At 38.7% G+C, this 25,023-nt stretch overlaps 1 protein-coding gene across 8 annotated transcripts in view; it reads left to right on the top strand.

The window, feature by feature from the left end:
• The window catches only part of CCDC141 (coiled-coil domain containing 141), a 225,572-nt gene that overhangs the window by 38,555 nt on the left and 161,994 nt on the right, over positions 1 to 25,023 (top strand). For all 8 annotated transcript variants that reach the window (XR_015148410.1, XM_086360957.1, XM_086360959.1 and 5 more), the window contains exons 3-4: positions 17,989 to 18,180; positions 21,806 to 21,914. Coding sequence is in view for 7 of the 8 variants with exons in the window: in XM_086360957.1 (XP_086217083.1) it covers positions 17,989 to 18,180; positions 21,806 to 21,914 (301 nt within the window). In the remaining variant the exon portion in view is untranslated. The remainder of the gene's footprint in view (positions 1 to 17,988; positions 18,181 to 21,805; positions 21,915 to 25,023) is intronic.

Raw genomic sequence — 25,023 nt, 5'->3', positions numbered from 1 at the left:
CTGTCTCAATTTGTCCCACCCTCTCCTTTTCCCACTGCGTCTACAAGTCCATTCTGTACGTCTGTGTCTCTATTCTTGCCCTGCAGATAGATTCATTGGTACAATTTTTCTAGATGCTTCTACATAGTAACAAGGTTTTGAAAGTGGCTAAATGATGCTGTTTATCATATACAGTTCTTTAGCTAACCCTCAGTTCAAAGATGGAGGTGATTTTAATGTGTTTCATGCATTCATTAAGTAAGTTCAGTTTGGCAAACCCATGAAAAATATGAACTAAATCTCTGAATGTGTTTACTTGTGTAAGTAGGAGGATAAGTCATGGCTGGATCAGGAATACAGTGATGTTGTCAAAGCTTTGTCTCTCCGTCTCTTGGGCAAATTCTCACACATTGCTGGTAGGATGGCCAATCAGCTACATTAGGCTCATATCCTAAGCTTAGTAATTATGGTGAAAGGTCTTTCCAGATAGCTCCCACAGGAAGCTTTTTCCCGGCTTGAATCATCTTTCATCCCTGAATCAATCACGTTTTCATCCTTGAGCCTATCAACCAATTCATAACTAGGATGGGTTAGTCCTCTGTCAGTGCCTTTGCTCATCAGTGGGTGAGGGGGCAGGGTTGGTCCTTCCTAAAATCACATATTGTGGGTTTCTCACATGAAATAAGGGTTCTGTTGATGAGAAGAAAAGGGATATTGTTTTGGCAAAAGGAAAAGAAAAGAAAAAATCAACATGCCTGCCATAGCAGCTTCATTTTCTCCTGAGTGTGTGTGTCTGAAAAGGAAGAAAAGGTGAAGTCTTCAATGGCAAAGCCAAATTATGTCCTATCACTGAAAAAAAAAATAGATTTCTTCAATAGTATAGACAGTGCTTTTATTTTTGTATTTCAATAAGGACTTGGCTATTATGAGCCTCTTAAAACACAAAGTTTAATATTGAAATGTGGTAGAAAACAAAGTTAAACATGTCACAATCAAAGTTTCTAGATTTCAGCTGCTTCTTTTACCTTGTAAGTTATAAGTACTCAATAAATGCTGAGTGAATTAATGAATTACTCTATTGCAAAACCATGGAATTTGATGGGGCCTTAGAAGTCATCTAGTTGATCCCTTAGATGGCCGTGGACATCTGCAGTATCCTACAGAGTGGTCATTGAATACTATTTGGACAGTTTCATATGAAAACCCCCACTGATTTCCTCTTGGGGACTTCTTTGCCATATACTGACATCTTATAAAAGATTTAGAAGCTGATAACTTGAACAAAGGTGCATTCACATTGTTTAATTTCTTTTTTCTCTCCTGCTTTACCCCATACCTGTAAATGCAAATAACAAATTACAATTAAGTGATATCTCAAGTAATATTCCTGCAAATGAAACTCAGATAAACAAGCTGGACTTTATTCAGGGAAATTGGGGCAGAATTCTTGCCAAGGAATTTATATAAGGGAGACAGAGCTTTATTTCAGGTATAGAGGAGGCCACAGAGGAGAAGGCCACAGAGCTTTATTTCACGTATAGATCCTTCAAGGGCAGCCTTGGAGCTGCCTAAGAGGGAGGCTCAATAATGGCGATACTGGGTAGTTGATAGCTTGTGGGTTTCCTTGTGGCTGGTGGAAGTGTATTTTCTCTGGGGTTACAGAGAGGAGGGAAATGAGGTGTTGCTTCATCTGGAAGATAGGAAAGTGCAGAGTATCCCACAGAAGTATCTTGTGTTAAGAAACACACACTGTATTGAATCAGGGTAAGGATGGGAAACAAACATCCCATTCCTCTGTATTATAATTTGTTATCTCTGGTAACAAAAGTTCTTTATAGAGTACAGTGTGCTGTGCTCGTTCATTGCAATATTACTTTTTTCTTACTGTCATATTTTTCCATAGATAAATCCTATATGTAAGCAATCTCTAAATACATCCCACTTTGGGGTTAACTTGTTTTGTTCTATTTTTGGATTAAATAGATTATCCTAAAATATTCTCCGAATTTTTGTATGTTTGGTAATTTCACACTCTGAAGAAGCCAAAAGAAATTTTTCAGCTTTTAAAACTAGATTTTATGCGCTTCTGTACTTAGGATGTAATTTAGATTACCTGATAGAGAGCATGTGGTGTGTTTTCAAGAAAACATTAGAAAATTGATATTCAGATCTCATTTGTAGGCAACGAATTTCAGGTGACATCTTAATCCTGACTCTGAAATGTGATCTAATAACAAAAATGCTTGGCAGTAGATTTAGAATCAGATTGACAGTAAAATATAATATATATTAATTCAAAGACTGTTATATATAAACATAATCCACCCATCAGCAAATGGCAGTTCTTAACAAATTAGTCATTAGTATGAATTGTATGATGCGTTTTGAAACAAATTGGTCAGGACAGTTCTTAGCATTAGAAGAAATAGCAGGAGACCATCATAAACTTTGATTTAGAATGCATTTTATATCAGCATTGGAAATGTGGTTGTGAAAACGACAGAACATGTTTACTGTCACATATGTTTACTTCATTTTAGTGAGGCATAAAAAAGAATATGTTGATGTCTTCCTAGTCATTCATATAGCTCTCAGCCAAGAGAAACTACAAATCCCAGAATGCAGCATTCCATTCTTAAACATAGATTTCCCACTCAGTTTGATGAGATAATAGGATTTACCATGAAGTTCAAAATGCCCACTTGACGACCCAGAGGGATGGTGTGGGGAGGGAGGAGGGAGGAGGGTTCAGGATGGGGAACACATGTATGCCTGTGGCGGATTCATTTTGATATTTGGCAAAACTAATACAATTATGTAAAGTTTAAAAATAAAATTAAAAAACAAAAAAAAACAATATGCCCACTTGAACTTTACTAAACATAGACCTTTGTCAGGTTTAGTACATTTCTATATTCAATTTTAAGAAGCAATATATTTGTACTGTCCGCCTCATCTGTATATGTGATAAAATTATTTTCATACATTAAAAAAAATAGCCATTTCACCGTAGTGAACTAGTGTAAAATTTAAGGACAAAATGATTAATTGAGAATTTTTCTGGAGGAGCAATTCTTTCTAAAATGTTCTAAAAACAATTCTTTCTAACATACTTGTTCTTTGGAAGTAGCTCCCTGTTATTTGGACTCAGACTTAAATATCTTATTCATATATTTTGGACTTTTAATAGTTCTGAAATTATTCCGTTCAGTTCAGTTCAGTCACTCAGTCGTGTCCGACTCTTTGCGACCCCATGAATCGCAGCACGCCAGGCCTCCCTGTCCATCACCAACTCCTGGAGTTCACCCAGACCCACGTCCATCGAGCCAGTGATGCCATCCAGCCATCTCATCCTCTGTCGTCCCCTTCTCCTCCTGCCCCCAATCCCTCCCAGCATCAGTCTTTTCCAATGAGTCAACTCTTCGCATGAGGTGGCCAAAGTACTGGAGTTTCAGCTTTAGCATCATTCCTTCCAAAGAAATCCCAGGGCTGATCTCCTTCAGAATGGACTGGTTGGATCTCCTTGCAGTCCAAAGGACTCTCAAGAGTCTTCTCCAACACCACAGTTCAAAAGCATCAATTCTTCGGCACTCAGCCTTCTTCACAGTCCAACTCTCACATCCATACATGACCACAGGAAAAACCATAGCCTTGACTAGATGGACGTTTGTTGGCAAAGTAATGTCTCTGCTTTTGAATATGCTATCTAGGTTGGTCATAACTTTCCTTCCAAGGAGTAAGCGTCTTGAAATTCTTAGTGAAGGCTATAATGATTGGCATTCATGTAGGCACTTCTAATTGGAAATCATTTTCTATTAAAAGTTTGAAGTCATTTTGTTTATTCCTGCAAGGACCTCAATATGTTCTCCATCCAATGTTTTTATAAGTATGCAAAAATTATACTAGTAATGTAACTAAAATAATAGCTCACATTTATTGAATGCTTGCTTTCTAGTCATTCATATAGCCTTCAGCCAACAGGAACTACAAATCCCAGAATGCAACATTCCCTTCTTAAACATGGATTTCAGACTCATTTCAGACATTTATTGAATGCTTACTATATACCAGGCACTGTACTAAGAGCTTTCATGGATTACTTTGTTCAATCTTCATAACACCTTATAAGGTAGGTGGTATTATTGTTCCCATTTTACAATAGGCCCAGACTTAATGAGAAAAATTAGCTTATAAAATGTTCAGAGCTGCTAAAGTGGATCTAAAATGTGGACTGCAGCTTCTGTGTCTTAATTCACTAGGTTATACTGCATACCTTGCATCACAAATGAAACATTATTATTGTGTACTGTGGCCAGTACATCACCACCAGTGTAATAACACTTCAATTTTATGAATTTTTGTTGATGAGAAAAGTATCATCTTTGAGCCTGAAAGGCAGGATAGTACCTCAAAATTTTCTTCATGAGCAAACCTTGTTTCCTCCTGTGAGAAGTAAATTTTTAAATTTCATCAAGAAATGTTAAAATAGACAGTTGAAATAATTATTCTAGAAGCAAGCACTGAGCAAAAAAATCTTCATGTCATTTTCCAGATTGACTAAATGCATCAATCAGATTATCGGAGTAATTGCTCAACTTTCACTTATGTTTACTGGCAGCATATACTTCATAGCTACTGTGAGTCCACAAGAATAATATCAAGTACTCTTTATGTTTGTGAAACATATCAGTTTGATGTGTTGTTGATGCTTCCTAGGAGCTTCACGCCATCCATTACCCTGTCCTTAACCTTCAGCCTTCCTGCATCAAGCTCTGGGATGACTTCATCTCTGGACTCTGTTAACCCTACCCCATCTGCCTCTATTCTTGAGGTTTCCTAATTTCCAGGTGTTTTGTTATCCAGCACATCTCTCCCCTTTTTAAACATACTACCCCAATCTTTTTGGTTCAATCCTACGGTTTTCTTCCCACCTGAAGCTTTCCCCACTTTTTACCTTCCCCAAGAGGTATCACCACAAGACTGAGTGGGCAGAAGTGGTCTCTTGCTGGTTGGAAGGTACGGATCACACAGCTTGTCAGCAGGGAGCATCTCTGGGGCAGTTTGCTGTCACTGCAGCTACGCCTTTGACAGCTAGGTGCCTCCCCCAAGGCCCCGCTCATCATCCTGTGTCCTCTGTCACATTGTTTCTCAAATCGTGCTTCTCAGATCCCTAGGACTTCAGAGGTACATTCTCAGAGATCCATGTGAACCTAAATTATTACAGGTTTTTAATGGGATGACTTAAGATATTTAAGTTGCTAAATTTCAGAGCTTACACTTGTATTTTTCATGTGGTGTCTCTGAAGGAGTAGTTTGACCTTTTTCTTTTTTTTAGTGGTTTTTCAAACTGGGAGTCCACAAACTTGTTGTTTTGAGTTCTGAGTTCTCAAATTGAGAAACACAGCTCTTCTATACTGGAAATGGGCCTGGCTACACATTCCTCATAATCCACTGTGTGCTTCCTATGAGTCTTGTACTCTGCTGTATACTGGGAGTTTAAAAAGTCCTGGTCCTCAGGGGTTAGTGGGAAGTCGGACATATAGAAAGAAGTCATTATATATTGTAATGGTGCTAGTCAGTTGGTACAAACTTTTTAGAGAACAACTTTAGCAGTTGAAAAGTGGGATAACCTTTAACCCAATTATTCCACTCTTAGGAATTTATTTTTTGGGAATAAGAAAGAGCCACAAGATTTATATGAAAGGATCAAGAAGTCAAATGAAATGAAGATTGTTGGAATTGACTCAGCCTGATATTTTTTACAATAATTAAAAATGGAGGCAAGGTTTAATACTTAACAATAGGAGGATACTTAAATTATGGCACCCCACTAATGGGTATTAGACAACCACTAAACACAATAATACTTTGCTGCAATACTTTGGCCATCTGACGGAAAGAGCCAACTCATTAGAAAAGACCCTGATGCTGGGTAAAATTGAAGGCAGGGGGAGAAGGGGAAGACAGAGGATGAGATGGTGGATGGCATCACCAACTCAATGGACATGAGTTTGAGCAAACTCGAGGAGATGGTGAAGGACAGGGAAGCCTGGCATGCTGCAGTCCATGGGGTCCAGTTGGACACAACTGAGCAACTGAACACAAAAACAACAAAACATAATAATTATAGAAAATATTGAAAGAACTCATAATGTTAAGCAGAAAAACAATACATAACTTTCTACATCAGAGGTGAGCAAACATTTTCTGGTAATAGGTCACATTGGTTAATATTTTAGACTTTGTGGGTCATATGAATTTGAGAGTTGAAACTATTAAAACTCTGCTATTTTAATGTGAAAATAACCACAGACAGTGCATAAAAATTGGGCATGGTTGTTTATCAATAAAAATTTATTTATGGACATTGAAATTTGAATTTTGTATAGTTTTCATGTGTCAGGAAATATCAATAGTAGTTTTAAATTTTTAATTTTTAATAGTAGCTTAAAATTTTTTTAAATAGTAGTTTTAAATAGTAGTATTTAAATTTTAAATATAATTTAAATATAAAGCCTCTTCTTAGCTTGCAGACCATGTGAAAACAGATGGCAGGCTTGATTTGGACTGTGGGCCATAGTTTTCTGATCTCTGATCTCTACTATATGATTTTAAGTGTGTGTGTATATGTGTGTGTGTGTGTATATGTGTGTGTGTGTGTAGGTAAAACCATAAGAATATTAATGGTGGTTACCTCTGGGTAGTAGGATTATAGGTTATTTTTTAAGTGATTTTAAAAATATTTTTACTCATTTTTAATATGAAATGACATTTTTGATAAGAAAAGTAAACAAAAAATTCACTATAATAATTGCTATAATAGTGGAAAGCACTTTAAAGGGGTAACTACCTCAGATTCATGGAGGCTGAGGATGAGGAAAGGGTTGCTTAAAGAGTCAAAACTGAACAGTGTGTTGAAGGATGATGAAGAATTTCTCAAGCATGGTGAGTCACAGGAGAGAGAGAGAAGAGGGGACGGCAACAAGGAAAAGTGTTCTGGGCTGAGACTGGGAGGTTAGGCTGAGACTGGGAGGTTAGGCTGTTGGAAAGTTAGGGAACCACAAGAATGTCAGAAGGCTGGAGAGCAGTGTGAGGGAGTGAGCAGAGAGAAGATCAGAAAGAGATCTGTGCTTACACTTTGCATTTTTATCTTAAAATCATTTGAAAGCCATTGAAAGATTGATAAGTTGCTAAAGGAAGTGGTCATATTTTCTGATTTAGAAAGACCTACATGGCATCAGGGCAGAGAATGGATTGGTTAAGGGTGAGCTGGGAGGCAGGAAGACAAGTTGAGAGGCTGTTGTAGGAATCCATGTGAGAAGTGAGAGACTAAACCAGGGTAAGGCAGTGGGTGGGGGAGTGGAAACAGAGGAAGGAGAAAGTTTGAATGAAATATAGGATGTTGACTAATTAGATCTTGGAATTGAAGGAGATATGGAGGAGAGAGGAGTAAAAGTTGTCATCCATGTTTCTGCCCCTGAAAGCCAGGTGAGTGGGAGATTTGGTGGAGAAGATGGCATGATCAGTTTTAGATGTCTTGAATATGAGAGAGTTTTGGGGTGTTTGGGTGCAATTTTTCAATACAGTTTAAAAATCAGGAGAAACAAATTACATAGACAGTGATTGTAGTAATAAGAACTTACGCACTCACTTGGAAAGAAGTGTTAAATAATAACTTTCTTTTTCTCTTCCCCTCCTTCCCTCGTGGCTTATGTAGAAACACAGTCTAATCAATACTAGTGGCTCACTGTGATAGTCCATTCAGACTTTGGGGTCACTTGCCCTTGAGACCACATTAAAATTTTGTGAAGAAGTTGAGTATAGTTTGAAAAAAGTCACGCAAATGACTTTATTATAAGCGCCCTTGTCCTACCCCTGACACCTACTTGTTGAGTGAGAAGAAATGAGCAAAGACTGTGGTTTTCTGGAGCATTGTGTCTCTACAACCTAGGAAGCTACCTGGATGTAATTGGAAGCTGATCCCCTGTGTGGAGGGCAGGGAGAAACAAAGAGATGGACCGCTCCAGATGGCAGGTGGTAGGTTTACCAACCAAGAGAACTTATTTAGGAGGCTTGTCCTGGGCAGCCACACCCCTGTCTGCCAAATCTTAAAAGTTCGTATAGATTCTTTCACTGCATTCAGTCATGTGTTCCATCCAGATAGTCTCAACACCACATCACTATCTCAAAGCTGTGTCTATGGGGGCAACTTCTGGAAGCCAGGAATGTAAACCTACTAAACATAGAGGAGGGAGCGAGGAGCCTCTAATTGCCTGGATCCAGCTTACAGGTCAACCACCAGGTCATGTCCTTTCAATGACCTCCCCTAACAGACACCCGAGAGTGAAAGTTAGAGTGTTAGTCACTCAGCCATGTCCAGCTCTTTGCAACCCCATGGACTGTAGCCGACCAGGCTCCTCTGTCTATGGAATTCTCCAGGCAAGAATACTGGAGTGGGTTGCCATTCCCTCCTCCAGGGGATCTTCCCAACCCAGGGATCGAACCTGGGTCTCCTGCATTGCAGGCAGATTCTTTACTGTCTAATCCAGCAGGGAAGCCCAACAGACACCTAGACATTTAAAAATTAGGCAGAGAAAGTGAGCCTGTAAAAGAATGCCAAAGCACAGAAGGAAAATCAAAGTATACTTGTAGTTGATGGAAGAAAAAAAAATTTAAGGAGCACATAGCAGTATTAATCACAAACAAGTGATTGAATGAGGATTATTTAGCATTGACAAATGTGAGGTCATCGTGGATCTATACAAGAATATTTCACTGGCATGGTGGGAATAGAAGCTATTCAGAAGTGAATTCAGAAGTAAATGAGGATTAAGAAAAAGCTCAAGCATCAAAGAAAGGAAAACAATACAATCCAAACTAGATGCTTCTCTCCTCAATTTTCAGATATATTACCACAGTTTGTATCATTTGATTAAGAGATGCTTGAAAAATTGGTGGAGAACGTGGATGAGTAAATATGCTCTTGAATAACATCAGGTTCCATTAGGTATTATCTGCTCTGAACCCTAGGAGTTGTTGAAAATATGATTGTATTGTGTTTGAACAAGTGACTGATTTTAGCTGTAATGGAGGATAAAGAGCCCCTTCCTATTTCAAGTTAAATAACTTGCTATAGATTCCTGTTGACTGAGGATGTTTTAAGTGCTGTGGGGATAATATATAAACATTTAAACTGTAAAACACTATACCAATTTTATTATTTGTACTGCAGTATTTTTACTGCACTAAAAAAATAAGACATGCAAAAATGAGATTTCTTCCCCTTTAAGTATGTTTTCCGATACTAATTTATCTTTTGACCTTACGGTTTTTGATAGTCTTCAACCTGGAAGAGCAGCTTCTCTTCAATTAGGTAAGAAGCCCATCTATAGCCAACAGCAACATTGTGCATAACCACCCAGTCGTGTCTGACCCTTTGCTATATGCAATTCGCTTTAGTCTGCCAGACTTCTCAATCCATGGGATTTCCCAGGCAAGAATACAGGAGTGGGCCGCCATTTCCTTCTCCAGGGGATCTTTCTGACCTAGGGATCGAACCTGTGTCTCCTATGTCTCCCACAGTTGAAAGAGGCCATTTGAAAAGATGGTGTTCACTTCAGGTGTTCAAAGTTATATCCTTCAAGGTTACCTGGGTTTAATTTCCATGATACATTAATCCTATGAACGTTTTAAAAGAACTCTGCAAGTGTATATAAGGAGAGAGAGATCTAGACGTGCAGGGTGTTGTCAAGGGTTTTCTTGACAACTATGGGAAATCTGGGATCTGTGGCACTCTAGGAAATGAGGAGGCAAAATTTGGGACCATCTAAGAAAAGTTTTTTTCCAAAAACTATGGGAGGTTTCGCTCCTAAACTAAAGGAGCCCTGTTGGTCTAGAATGGGTCTGTGTTGCAGTTTCGTTAGACACTTGCTAAGGCGGATGTCAAATTGGAATAAGTGGCCTCTAAACTCTCTAACAGCCTGTGAAATAAAGTGAAGTGATTTTCAAGAGAAAGTAATGGAACCTCTTAGACCTCTCACACATTCTATCACAAATATTTGTGTAAGGCATTTGGTGTTTCTCCATAAGATTATTATTTGGGAGGACAATTCTTCACTGAACTCCTTCCCCATAAATCACACAAACACATGATGACCATTAGAAATGCCTTAACATGACTGGTACTGGAGCTGTAAACATGAGTGAGATAGATCTCTTGTATCTGTTTCACAGATTTGAAATCATCATCATTAACATACATGGGTAGTATGACCTCTAGCCCTCTCCAGTAGAACTTTACTTGCCTTTGTGTTTCAGGCTACCAAACTGATAGATCCTATTCCTTGAGGGAAGAAAGAGGTAGTCTTCTTGAGGACTCAGCATTAAAATAGAACAGTAAGAACTGAGTGGATTTCCTAACACTTTTACCAACATTGGGGAAGAAGTATCACAGAGATCCAAGTACTATGCATCAAACACCTGTAGGGTGGAATTTTGCTTTGTGTACAGATCAGCCTCCATTCCAGGAATCTCCCAGAAATAAACCCCAACTGGTTATTATCTTAGATTTTAGATCGGTATAGAAATGTCTCTATTCTATGAATCCTGCCTAGTTCACTCTGTTGAAATCCCCGTCTCCTCCATTATTTCCGATGGTGTTTGATAGGGGAACATTAACTGTACCTGGCCTTGATCCCAGAACCCCGAGACTGATCTGAATTCCAAGAGAATTTGGAGCAGATAGTTTTCTGCCAATCTTCAAGACAGATGTCAACTGGCTTGCTTGGAAAAATCCCAAGTGTAATTTTTACCAAATTAAACCCAGAAAGTTCTGCAAGAATGTTCCAGCCTTGGGATTACAGTGAATCAAACATTTTGCAGTTCATACTGGAGGTCATGGGAAAATCCCAAGGAAATATAGAAAACCAGAACTGTAGTCCTTCAAGTTGCCTGTCCCCAAAACTCCTGTATTATTTGTTTAAAGTGTCACATCAGTGGGAAAAGAACAGTATTATGAGAAACCTATATGTATTTGATAAGGCTAAATATACTTCCAAAGGCAACCCCATTTGATACAGAAGTAGCCAACTTTCAGATTCATCTTACCACCTTCTTGTCAAATTTGAGAAATATCACTGAAAGTCTAAGTGTTCACTTGCTTTGCTCTGCTGCTAAGTCGCTTCAGTCGTATCCAACTCTGTGTGATCCCACAGACGGCAGTCCTCCAGGCCCCGCGGTCCCTGGGATTCTCCAGGCAAGAACACTGGAGTGGGTTGCCATTTCCTCCTCCAATGCAGGAAAGTGAAAAAGTGAAAGTGAAGTCACTCAGTCGTATCCGACTCTTAGTGACCCCATGGACTGCAGCCTACCAGGCTCCTCCATCCATAGGATTTTCCAGGCAAGAGTACTAGAGTGGGTTGCCATTGCCTTCTCCTAGAATGAGTTTATTGCTCATTATTTCTTATTCCCTTCTGCATCTCTGTCATGAGATTGTCGAGTTTTTCTGCTTTGAGTTCTTTGTCATTTGATTCAGTCCTTGTCATATGATTGCAGTATCTTAGAATTTAAAACTTCTAATTTAAGTCTTGAGCCATCATAAGTAGAAATTGAGGCCAAGTTATTCCATTTTAATGATAAAATATATAAAATGGAAAAACATGGACAATATAAAGTTAGCCAGCCCTTGTCACATAAAGTGGAAACTAAGAAAGTGCCTTGTCACCCTGCTTATTTAACTTATATGCAGAGCACATCATGAGAAATGCTGGGCTGGAAGAAGCGCAAGCTGGAATCAAGATTGCAGGAGAAATATCAATAACCTCAGATATGCAGATGATACTACCCTTATGGCAGAAAGTGAAGAGGAACTGAAAAGCCTCTTGATGAAGGTGAAAGAGGAGAGTGAAAAGTTGGCTTAAAACTCAACATTCAGAAAACGAAGATCATGGCATCCGGTCCCATCACTTCATGGGAAATAGATGGGGAAACAGTAGAAACAATGTCAGACTTTATTTTTAGGGGCTCCAAAATCACTGCAGATGGTGATTGCAGCCATGAAATTAAAAGACGCTTACTCCTTGGGAGAAAAGTTATGACCAACCTAGATAGCATATTCAAAAGCAGAGACATTACTTTGCCAACAAAGATCTGTCTAGTCAAGGCTATGGTTTTTCCAGTGGTCATGTATGGATGTGAGAGTTGGACTGTGAAGAAAGCTGAGCGCCGAAGAATTGATGCCTTTGAACTGTGGTGTTGGAGAAGACTCTTGAGAGTCCCTTGGACTGCAAGGAGATCCAACCAGTCCATTCTGAAGGAGATCAGCCCTGGGATTTCTTTGGAAGGAATGATGCTAAAGCTGAAACTCCAGTACTTTGGCCACCTCATGCGAAGAGTTGACTCATTGGAAAAGACTCTAATGCTGGGAGGGATTGGGGGCAGGAGGAGAAGGGGACGACAGAGGATGAGATGGCTGGATGGCATCACTGACTCGATGGACGTGAGTCTGAGTGAACTCCGGGAGTTGGTGATGGACAGGGAGGCCTGGCACGCTGCAATTCATGGGGTCGCGAAGAGTCTGACACAACTGAGCGACTGAACTGAAGAAAGTACACACATTTGATCTAACTGTCCTGGCAATTTAGACAATCATATGTGTGGTTAGCCTAAATACCAAAGAGAGTGGAGTGGGCAAGTGTTCAATGGATGTCTCTGAAGAGTTAGTTCATTGGCATGTTCAACCCACTCTACCTGAGGGAAGTTTTGAATTAAGTATGAAATTGTCTGGCTCTTTGTTTCATTATGAATTTTATTGTCTTTCTTTATTAAGTATGAGAGAACCTTGAATGTCTAATGCATAACAAATAATTTTACGTTTGTGAATCTACCTGGCTATGCTAGGGTAACAAGCAACCCCAATGTTTATTTGCAGCATTATTTACAATAGTCAAGAATTGAAATCAGCCTAAGTGTCCATCAACAGATGACTGGATAAAGAAGATGTGGTGTATATTTACAATGGAATATTACTCACCCATAAAAGAGAATGAAATGTAGCCATTTGCAACAACATGCCCCTTTCTCTCTTTGTCCTGGGACCCCTGTAATGCAAATGTTTATACTCTCAATTTGTCCCAGAGATTTCTTAAACTATCATTGTTATTCTGATTTCCACTATTTTGTCTTTCAGCTTGTGTATGTGTTCTTCTGCATCACCTAATCTGTAGTTTATTCCCTCCAGTATATTATTTCAGTTATTGTATTCTTTAGCTCTTTTTTATATCAGTTTTATATTGATAGGTTCTTTTTATATTTTTTTAACTTTGTTGAAATTCTTACTGTGTTCCTCCATTCCTTTTCTGAGTTTGGTGTGTGACTTTATGACTATTGCTTTGGACTATTTGGGCTTCTCTGGTGGCTCAGACATTAAAGGATCTGCCTGTCAATGCAGGAGACACAGGAGACATGGGTTCTATCCCTGAATTGGGAAGATCCCTTGGAAAATGAAACGGCAACCCCCTCCAGTATTCTTGCCTGGAGAATTCCATGGATTGAGGAGTCTGGCAGGTTATAATCCCTGGGCCCGCAAGGAGTCAGACATGACTGAGCAACTAACAGTTCCACTTTGTACTTTTTATCAGGCAATTATTAGGCTGGTGCAAAAGTAATTGCAGTTTTACATTGTTGAACTTTGCCCTTTGATACTGGAATACATTCTTAAATGTGGTTATGTTATACATCATTTTAAATGCTCATTTCTCACTTTTTTATTTGCTAGAGACTTTTTACTTGTTTATTTTAGACTATATAAATGATATTAGACAAAAGGCAAATTTGAGTGATTTTTTATTCAAGTTCAAAATGGGTTGTAAAGCAGCAGAAATAACTCGCAACATCAACAACGCATTTGATGCAGGAACTGCTAACGAACATACAGTGCAGTGGTGATTTAAGAAGTTTTGCAAAGAAGACAGTAGCCTTGAAGATAAGAAGTGCAGTGGGTGGCCATCAGAAAGTGACAGTGATGAATTAAGAGCAATCATTGAAGCTGATCCTCTTACAACTACACAAGAAGTTGCTGAAGAACTCAGCGTTGACCATTTTGTGCTAATTCATCATTTGAAGCAAATTGGAAAGTTGAAAAAGCTCAGTAAGTAATTGCCTCATGAGCTGATCGAAAATCAAAAAATTTGTTGTTTTGAAGTGTTGTCTTTTCTTATTCTACACAACAATGAACCATTTTTTGATCGGATTCTGATGTGCATTGAAAAGTGGATTTTATATAACAACTGCAATGTCCAGCTCTGCTTGGACTGAGAAGAAGCTCCAAAGCACTTCCTAAAACCAAGCTTACACCAAAAAAAGATCTGATGTTCAGTTTTGTTCAGTAAACAAAACCTGTTACATCTGAGAAATATGCCCAGCAAATCAATGAGATGCATTGAGAAATGCAATGCCTGCAGCTAGTGTTGGTCAACAGAATGGGCCCAATTCTTTTCCACAACAATGCCTAACTGCGCATCACACAACCAAAGCTTCAAAAGTTGAACGAATTGGGCTACAGAGTTGTGCCTCATCCGCCATATTCACCTGACCTCTCGTCAACCAACTACCACATCTTCAAGCATCTCAACAACTCTTTGCAGGGAAAGTGTTTCCACAACCAACAGGAGGCAGAAAATGCTTTCTAAGAGTTCATCAAATCCTGAAGCACGGATTTTTATGCTACAGGAGTAAACAAATTTATTTCTCATCAGCAACAATGTGTTGATTATAATGGTTCCTATTTTGATTAGTAAAGATGTGTTTGAGGCTAGTTAAAATGATTTAAAATTCATGGTCCGAAACCACAATTACTTGTGTATCAACCTAATACTTATCTCCATTTCATTAGGGTTTTTTCATTAGGATAAAACCCTGGGTTTTATCTTGTTCTTTCATTTGGAACAAATTCCTCATTTTAGTTTGGTTTTCTGTGTTTGTTTCTATGGGTTAGACAAAGCAGTTACTTCTCCCAATCTTGAAGATATGATCTTGAGTAGAAGCATCAGTTCAGTTCAGTCACTCAGTCATGTCCAACTCTTTGCGACCCCATGGACTGCAGAATGCCAGGCCTCCCTGTCCTTCACCAACTCCCGGAACTTGCTCAAACCCATGTCCATCAAGTCGGTGATGCCATCCAATCATCTCATCTTCTGTCGTCCCCTTCTCCTCCCACCTTCAATCTTTCCCAACATCAGGGTCTTTTCCAATGAGTTAGTTCTTCTCATCAGGTGGCCAAAGTACTAGAGTTTCAGCTTCAGCATCAGTCCTTCCAATGCATATTCAGGACTAATTTCCTTTAGGATTAACTTGTTTGATCTCCTTGCAGTCCAAGGAACTCTCAAGAAGTCTTATCCAACACCACAGTTTTCAAAAGCATCAGTTCTTTGGCACTCAGCTTTCTTTATGGTCCAACTCTCACATCCATACATAACTACTGGAAAAACCATAGCTTTGAATAGATGGACTTTTGTCGGCAAAGTAATGTCTCTGCTTTTTAATATGCTGTCTAGGTTGGGCATAACTTTACTTCATCTCCTATGTATTAATAGAATGTATGTACTGGACAACTTGGGCAGGCTGGCTAGAGCAACAGGCACTTTTCAAACTTTTGCCTCTGCACTGAGACTCCAGTGAGTAAGTTAGTGTACAAGCCTCTTAAGAGTCTCATCTCTACATAAGCCCTGCTGGTTTTCAAAGTCAGTTAAGGGAGCCTTATCTACAGTGCTGGTACCAAAGGCTGAGGTGCCCAACATGGGGCTCGAACCCCTTGCTCCTTAGGACCTTCGAATTTGTGATATCCCTTCCCACTTGTGGGTCCCTGCTCTGGTGGTATGTATACTGATACATTACATCCTTGCCACTTCTCTCCATCTTGATGTAGTTTTCAAAATTTTCCTTAATTTTGGAAGAGACGTTTATACTAGCCTTCAGATGTTTCTCAGAGTGAGTTGTTCTATATGTAGTTGTAGTGCTGGTTTGTCTGTGGGAGGACATGAGCTCAGGATCTTCCCACTCTGCCATCTTGTCCCACCTGTCAGATGTTTTTATATTTCATTTGGATTTTCAATGACTCAACCTTTAAAAAAATCGATTCTTATATTTATCTTTCATTTGTTAATTTTTTATTTTATATTTAATAAGTTAATCCCCTTTAATTTTGTCTCAATTTAGGAGTCTTTTTCTATAATTTAGACTTGAATGTTTAATGTATTTTTTCTTTCTTTCAAAAACAAAGTTGTCTAATGCTATGAATTTCATCTAAGCATTAAATATCTGTGTATCTTAAGTTTTAAACATAGTAGCCTCATTGTTATTTTTTTCTTCTAAATAGCCTGTATTTATAGCTTTTTCTTTATTTGATCTTGTATTGCATTTTGGTCTGACTGGGTATAGGTGGCACCAGTGGTAAAGAACCCACCTGCCAGTGCAGGAGAGTTAAAAAACGTGGATCCAATCCCTGGGTCAAGAATACCCCCTGGAGAAGGGCATGACCACCCACTCTGGTATTCTTGCCTGGAGAATCCCAGAGACAGAGGAGCCTGGCGGGCTACAGTTCATAGAGTGTCAAAGAGTTGGGCATGACTGAGGCGACTTAGCACACAGGCACATACCTACCTTAAATATTTTAATGTCATGAATATAAACATCATGAGTGCCTTATTTCCCCTGTGAATTGTGTAATTTATCAATGTAAAGTATTGTTTTTTAATCACAGTGATTTTTTGTTTTGATTTCTAATTTGTCTGAGATTAACATTGCTAATTCTCCTTTATTTTTGTCTCTGCTAATATATCTCATCTCTTTAAGATTTTATATCTTTTTAGTTGAGGGATGACTCCAGCAAATATAAATTAGTTGAATTGTTTCCCCTTAATCTGATACTGTTTGCCTTTTAATTGAAAAAATTAACTCATTCATGTTGTGAGTGTTAACTAATATTTAATTATTTTCCTATCATTTTGTTTTGTGTGTCCTAATAAATGTATTCTTATTTACTTCGTTTTCTTTGTTGTATTATGCATCATCACATGTTTAGTTTCCTTTTCTGTTGACATTTTAGGATTTATTCATGTTATTGTTAATGTATTATATTTTAAAATTGTGCCTTGATTTTGGTGCCAATATCAAGAATAGAGTAGGATCTGTGGGATCCTCCTCCTGTCCCCAAATGAGACAATTATGAAAGCACATGTTGCCCTTCATCTTCCACATTTTGTTCAAGCAATATGCAGTATTGGTTACAGATATTCTAATTTTTACATTATGACTATTCACTTTCAAGAACTTACTCTTAACATTTACATTAAGCTTCACAAGCTTGTTAGCAGTAACAACTATTTAGAATAAAAAGTTTTACTGGGTTCATTTCTCACAATTTCTTTTCATGATTACTCCTTTCTAGAAGTGTTTCAGTTGGTTCTCTTTTTGTGAAATGTGAAGTTGGCATAGTATTCTGTACCCCTGTGTATGTAATCATGCATTTTTTTTTATAAATCTCTATGGTGTTTCAACAACATACAAATGTGGATGCCTTTAGCCTGGCCATGCTCCCCATTTTACCACAGTCACAACTGCTCTCTCCTGTATGCTCTACTACCTGCCTGCACAACAATTTGTGTTTATAAATACTCTTCTGCTGCTGCTAAGTCACTTCAGTCGTGTCCGACTCTGTGCGACCCCATAGAGGGCAGCCAACCAGGCTCCCCCGTCCCTGGGATTCTCCAGGCAAGAACACTGGAGTGGGTTGCCATTTCCTTCTCCAATGCATGAAAGTGAAAAGTGAAAGTGAAGTCGCTCAGTCGTGTCCGGCTCAGTGACCCCATGGACTGCAGCCCACCAGGCTCCTCCATCCATGGGATTTTCCAGGCCTTCCTAAATTACATATAATTTTAAAAATCTATGTGTTTAAAATATGATCCCAAATTCTTACAGGGAGTGACACTCTGCCTTTTTTTTCCCTGGACTTAGGCTTTGGAAGATCGAGTATGGGAACTCCTGCAAGAAGCAGACAAGACTGCTGAAGAGAACAAGGATCAGAGTCAGGTCTATGATGCCATGGCCAAAACGCTGGGCGAAGCATGGGCATCCCTGGTCTCCATGCTTGAGAGAAGGAGGGAACTTCTCAGACTGACCTCTGAATTTTTTGAAAATGCCTTGGAGGTTTGTTAAAAAAAGTTTCCCTTCTCCACTTCAGAGTAATCCTTTCTTTCTGAATAGACATTGCGATCAGATTTTTTTTTTAAACAGCAGAATAACCAAGTTATATACATTTAAATTTTGATTGTCAAAATAAAATTTTTAATATTTTGAATGTATACCTTCAAACAAAAGAAAAGTGCAATTAATTAAATTGGGAAATGTTAAGTAAAAATGGGAATTTTTACCCATAAGCCATTTTGATATATTTCTCTCTTTAGATAATAATAATACAATTACTAAATCAAACAATTACCTCTGATTACAGGATTACTAGGAATGCTGGTCTAACATGTTCTTGTTAACTAACAGTTGGAGGACTCAGTTTCTTCTGCTTCTTATGATAAGGCAACTGCAGAATAGTCCATAGAATGTTTGACTTGTCAGCATAGCATATGATAGAGTACTTTCTAAGGCATGTAGTTGAATTTCCGTAGTTTGAGCTCATTAAAATATATGGAAGGAGAAAGTCCTGGACCTAAGAAGGTCATGATTTTTCTTGAATTCTGGAGTTTTTTTTGAAGAACCCAACTTCAAAATGTGAGACTCAAAGAACAGTTTCAAAGCAGGTGTAATATTTAGTGTAAGGTAGTTATTGGAAATGTCACTTTAACTTCTCTGTCAAGTGGCAGGACATTCATTTTGATGTGAGAGCACTGCTTCATTATGATAAAGCACTAGCTTTTAAAAATATGATATTTCCAAACTGAAAATTCAGGACTTAAATCCAAAATAATGAAAGAAAGAAGATTAGTATTAGAACATTAAAATTGAGGTAGACAGTCTCATGTATCATGAATTCGTTTAAAAGTTAAAAGGAGGAGCAGAAACCTCACTGTAACTTTCAAGGTTTGTTTTTCACAGTTTGAACAATGAAGTCCAACTCACAGATTATTTTGGGGAAAAGTCCCACAGATAATTTTCTTTCCTGAAAAGAAATAAACCAGGTGAAATACACCTACAAGGGTCAAATTATAGATACATCTGATTCATTTTGTCTTAGTAGGTGAGGTATAAGTTTTAAGTGCCCTTGAAATTCAGGTTGCCTGAGCACAGGAAGTTATCTTTTTTCAAACATGAAGTCCAATATTTGTTTCTCACTGTGTAGGCGCATTAATACTAGCTGATTTTCTATATGATGAGAAATGACTTCCAGATATTACATAAGATAAAAGGAATTATACTTCCTAAGTCAACCCATGATTCAGCCCAGTACTCTGATTCCTAGTGAAAAGATGAAGTTTCTTATATTACCCTCCTTCCAATTTTGTGAACCACTTCATACTTAGCTGATGGAAAACTCCTACATGATTTTCCCTGCCCCTTGTGTAAGCAAAACTAAGAATAGGGTCTTTGAAAAGTGTAAAAGTGTCCCCCTGTTGCCACTTCCATCCTATACTGACTGTAAAAAGAAGAAAAGTAGGGAAAAGAAAATATCCCTGAGACAAAGGTTAATATTAGAACTTTGGGGAAGCTTTTTCTGAGTAAGGCATTATTTGTTTATTGGGTTGTCTTTTTAAAAAAGATACCAAACAAAAAGTTGAAATATAGATATAAGTTACACAGTGACTCCAAAATTTCTTGTAATGATCTACAGGGAAAACCAAATCACCTCCCAGGATTTTGTTTTTCCTTTGAAATTTCTCTTCAAAGAATATCCTTATAGTCAACTGTTAGAATGATTTAGAGATGTAAATGATGTATAGATAGGATCCCCTTAGTGAACTATGTGCATGCAGAATTTCTTTAGAAATACAAAATGACCTGTTATTGCATGGCTGATGGTTAGTACAAGATGACTTCAGGCTCACAAGCTTAACCATCATATAGGTTATTCTCTCCTGAAACACTGTTCTTCAGTTTAGGAGCACTGTCCCCAGTTGACACTGGCTGGTGTCTATCTGCTGGTTCTAACAGGGTGGTGGAAGCCTTCTCTGTATTTCAGAAGGGGGTATGCTTAGCAATTGCTCTCTCATCTTTCCATGCCATTTATAACTGGATTTTATATTGCTGTAATAATCAAACACAGTAGATCCTTAAATTGTCACATAAAAATATTAGATATCACTAAATCCAAAGACGAGAGTTTGGATAAAACTTGAAAAAGATGACAGGCACTGTGACAGGCTTTTATGTCTTTCTCACTGATACTTCTCTTTTATGAGTTTATTCTATACATCATGCAAAGGCGAATGTGTTGATTTGAATGCTCTCCTAAATGGTAATAGTTTCCTTTGAACTTTCATGCTGAGATGAAAGAGTTATTTGTCTACTCTGTGGATATACTGTGGGCTTCCCAGGCGATGCAGTGGTACAAGAATCCACCTGCCAATGCAGGAGACATAAGAGACGTGGGTTCCATTCCTGGGTCAGGAAGATCCCCTGGAGGAGGAAATGACAATCCACTCCAGTATTCTTGCCTGGAAAATCCCATGGACAGAGGAGCCTCATGGGCTATAGTCCATGGGGTCCCAAAGAGTCAGACACAACAGAGCTACTGAGCGTGAACGCACACACAAATACACATACACACATACACTGTACTAGCATTACTGAGTATGTTTTGCTGTTTTCTAAAATTTGCTTCTAAGATTACTCCCCTGAGAATCTTGACATCACTTTGAGCATCTCCCTTTCATACTTCCTCTATGGAGAAATACAAAAAGAGGCTGGTCATGTTCCTTACCATTTAGGGTGTCAAATAGCCGTTTCCTTTTTTTTTTCTTGAAGTAGAGGAGACATTTTCCATTTTTCTTTTTCACTGCATCTAATTTCATTTTTATTTGTATAAAGGTACATAAAATTATTGATAAAAATGCAAACAAAATCACAAATTATAGATTTAAAAGCTAAAAGCTTACCATTCCTCATCTGTCTCTAATCCTATTCCTTCTCATAAATATAACCCTTTGGTATGTATTTACTTGGACCACATATATTTTAATACAAATATATGTATCTTTCTTTGTATAAGAAATGGGATTAGATGTTACTTCTCAGCCCTAAAATCAAGTGTAGAGATGGGATTAGACTATGTTCTGAGACTTACATTTTTTAATTCTACATCTAATTATCGAGGAAAAAATCAGCTATGTATTTCAACCTCTTTAAGTGGATTTTTAAGTTAAATTTACTAATAACTATGTAGGTTACTGGCTACACAAACTTTTGTAGGTTTCTGTTAACAAACATTCTAGTTGTTCTTTGAGAAACTGCTTTAGAATGTTGACAGCAGCTGTATTTGTTACATGGGACACAATAATTTTACTTGAAAATTTCAATAGACGTTAGAACAGTAACCAAATGGGTTTATTTTAGCATATATTAGTATTTCCAGGTATGAAAGAAATGCAATTCAGACAGAGGAAAGTTCTTATCTCGGCACTTTGCAAATTGACTACATGGGCACACAGACCTCATACAAACATGGGAGCCAGCATGCGCTCACACACACACACACACACATCATCCCAGCAACACATACACAATCGGCTAGGCCAATAATTCGTGGAAAACATTTGCACATAACTAAATGTGGCACTTCAGTTTTTATCTTTTCAAATGTGTTTCCCTTGTATTTCTGTTGTAGTTTGCCATTAAAATAGACCAAGCAGAAGATTTCCTCCAGAACACTCAGGAGTTTGAGAGTGCCGAGTCCTTGAAATCACTCCTTCAACTTCATGAACTTCATACCAAAGGCAAGAACTACCTGTCTTCTTCACATGTGCTTTTTTTCCCTTAATATTTACTTATTTATTTTGGGTGCGCCGAGTCTGAATTGCGGCCTGCGGGATCTTTGATCTTTGTTGCAGCATGCAGGATCTTTACTTGTGGCATGTGAACTCAGCTGTGACATGTGGGGTAGCGTTCCCTTGCCAGGAATGGAACCTGGGCCCCCGCGTTGGGAGCCCTGAGTCTTGGCCACTGGACCACCAGGGAGGTCCTCTCACATAAGCTTTTCAAAGTTCTCAAGATGTGAATATGAGAATGCTCATGCATGAGAGCATATTTTAAATTTGTCTGCTTATGAATACCTCAACTTGTTCCAAGCAAGGGTATAAAGCTTTATTTTTGGCCATCTTCTACAAGAAAGAACTGGTTGTAAATGATGCTAAGGGACGGTAGAAGATGAGCCTCTGGGAAGTTCAGTTATTCAGTCTGCTGGGTCTTAGTTCCCGAGGAGGAGCCAATGCCACCCTGCTCATCTTTGTATCCTCAGCATCTAGTGAGGTGCCGGCCCTGGTGGATCATCATGAAATATTTCCTGGTTAAATAAATGGTTGAATTCAGTGACTGTTCCTTCTAAGGGTCAGTAAATGAAGATCACCTTTTTAATAACAGCTCTTTATAAGGAAAATTTCTTTCACTATTGTGGTTAAAAGAAATAGTGAATTTTTTTTCAGATGAAAGTCTAATAAAACACTATATAAAATTATTTTCAACTCCCCCTGAAACAACTATAAAAACAGCCTAGTTGTTACCAACAGTTTATGTGTTAGACCTTTTCAACCAGAATTTGGGCTGGGCCAGTACTGAAGTAAGGAAGGAATTTGTGGAAGACTAGCTGTTTACAGTAATCTTTTTCTGTGAAAGCAGATTAGATAGCAGGTAGGAACAATCACTTTTCTTCCTAATGGATTCTTCTCATTATTACTGCCAAATAGATCTGAGTACAAGTAGATGGCTTCCTGAACTCATTTGTCTCATTCAAACCCCATGGAAGGCCTCCCCAGACAGCCATTTTGCTTTTTTGCATTTCTTTTCCATAGGGATGGTCTTGATCCCTGTCTCCTGTACAATGTCATGAATCTCTGTGCATAGTTCATCAGGCATTCTATCTATCAGATCTAGTCCCTTAAAACTATTTCTCACTTCTACTGTATAATCATAAGGGATTTTATTTAGGTCATACCTGAATGGTCTAGTGGTTTTCCCTACTTTCTTCAGTTTAAGTCTGCATTTGGCAATAAGGAGTTCATGATCTGAGCCACAGTCAGCTCCTGGTCTTGTTTTTGCGGGCTGTATAGAGCGTCTCCATCTTGGGTTGCAAATAATATAATCAATCTGATTTTGATGTTGACCATCTGGTGATGTCCATGTGTAGAGTCATCTCTTGTGTTGTTGGAAGAGGGTGTTTGCTATGACCAGTGTGTTCTCTTGGCAAAACTCTAGTAGCCTTTGCCCTGCTTCATTCCGTATTCCAAGGCCAAATTTGCCTGTTACCCCAGGTGTTTCTTGACTTCCTACTTTTGCATTCCAGTCCCCTATAATGAAAAGGACATCTTTTTTGGGTGTTAGTTCTAAAAGGTCTTGTAGGTCTTCATAGAACCATTCAACTTCAGCTTCTTCATCATTACTGGTCGGGGCATAGACTTGGATTACTGTGATATTGAATGGTTTGCCTTGGAAACGAACAGAGATCATTCTGTCATTTTTGAGATTGCATCCAAGTACTGCATTTCAGACTCTTTTGTTGACCATGATGGCTACTCCATTTCTTCTAAGGGATTCCTGCCCACAGTAGTAGATATAATGGTCATCTGAGTTAAATTCACCCATTCCAGTCCATTTGAGTTCGCTGATTCCTAGAATGTCGACGTTCACTCTTGTCATCTCCTGTTTGACCACTTCCAATTTGCCTTGATTCATGGACCTGACATTCCAGGTTCCTATGCAATATTGCTCTTTACAGCATCGGACCTTGCTTCTATCACCAGTCACATCCACAGCTGGATATTGTTTTTGCTTTGGCTCCATCCCTTCATTCTTTCTGGAGTTATTTCTCCACTGATCTCCAGTAGCATATTGGGCACCTACCGACCTGGAGTTCCTCTTTCAGTATCCTCTCATTTTGCCTTTTCATACTGTTCATGGGGTTCTCAAGGCAAGAATACTGAAGTGGTTTGCCATTCCCTTCTCCAGTGGACCACATTCTGTTAGACCTCCCCACCATGACCTGCCTGTCTTGGGTGGCCCCACACAGCATGGCTTAGTTTCACTGAGTTAGACAAGGCTGTGGTCCGTGTGATTAGTTGACTAGTTTTCTGTGATTATGGTTTCAGTGTGTCTGCCCTCTGATGCCCTCTCACAACACCTACCGTCTTACTTGGGTTTCTCTTACCTTGAACGTGGGGTATCTCTTCACAGCTGCTCCAGCAAAGCGCAGCTGCTACTCCTTACCTTGGACAAGGGGTATCTCCTCACCACTGCCCCTCCTGACCTTGAATGTGGACTAGCTTCTCTCGGTCCTCCTGCCCCCACACAGCCACCGCTCCTTGGACGTGGGGTTCCAAAGAATAGCAAGAAGAGATAAGAAAGCCTTCCTCAGCAATCAATGCAAAGAAATAGAGGAAAACAACAGAATATGAAAGACTAGAGATCTTTTCAAGAAAATTAGAGATACCAAGGGAACATTTCATGCAAAGATGGTCTCGATAAAGAACAGAAGTGGTATGGACCTAACAGAAGCAGAAGATATTAAGAAGAGGTGGCAAGAATACACAGAAGAACTGTACAAAAAAGATCTTCATGACCAAGATAATCACAATGGTGTGATCACTCACCTAGAGCCAGACGTCTTGGAATGTGAAGTCAAGTGAGCCTTAGAAAGCATCACTACGAACAAAGCTAGTGGAGGTGATGGAATTCCAGTTGAGGTATTTCAAATCCTGAAAGATGATGCTGTCAAAGTGCTGCACTCAATATGCCAGCACATTTGGAAAACTCAGCAGTGGCCACAGGACTGGAAAAGGTCAGTTTTCATTCCAATCCCAAAGAAAGGCAATTCCAAAGAATGCTCAGACTACT

This window comes from Bos grunniens, chromosome 2, assembly GCF_055505025.1.
Source record: "Bos grunniens cultivar Pamir isolate PY7600 chromosome 2, Bosgru_T2T1.0, whole genome shotgun sequence".
NCBI classification, from domain to species: Eukaryota; Metazoa; Chordata; class Mammalia; order Artiodactyla; family Bovidae; genus Bos; species Bos grunniens.
Note: the sequence above shows the minus strand (reverse complement) of the source record. Positions and strands in the feature narration are given on the sequence as shown.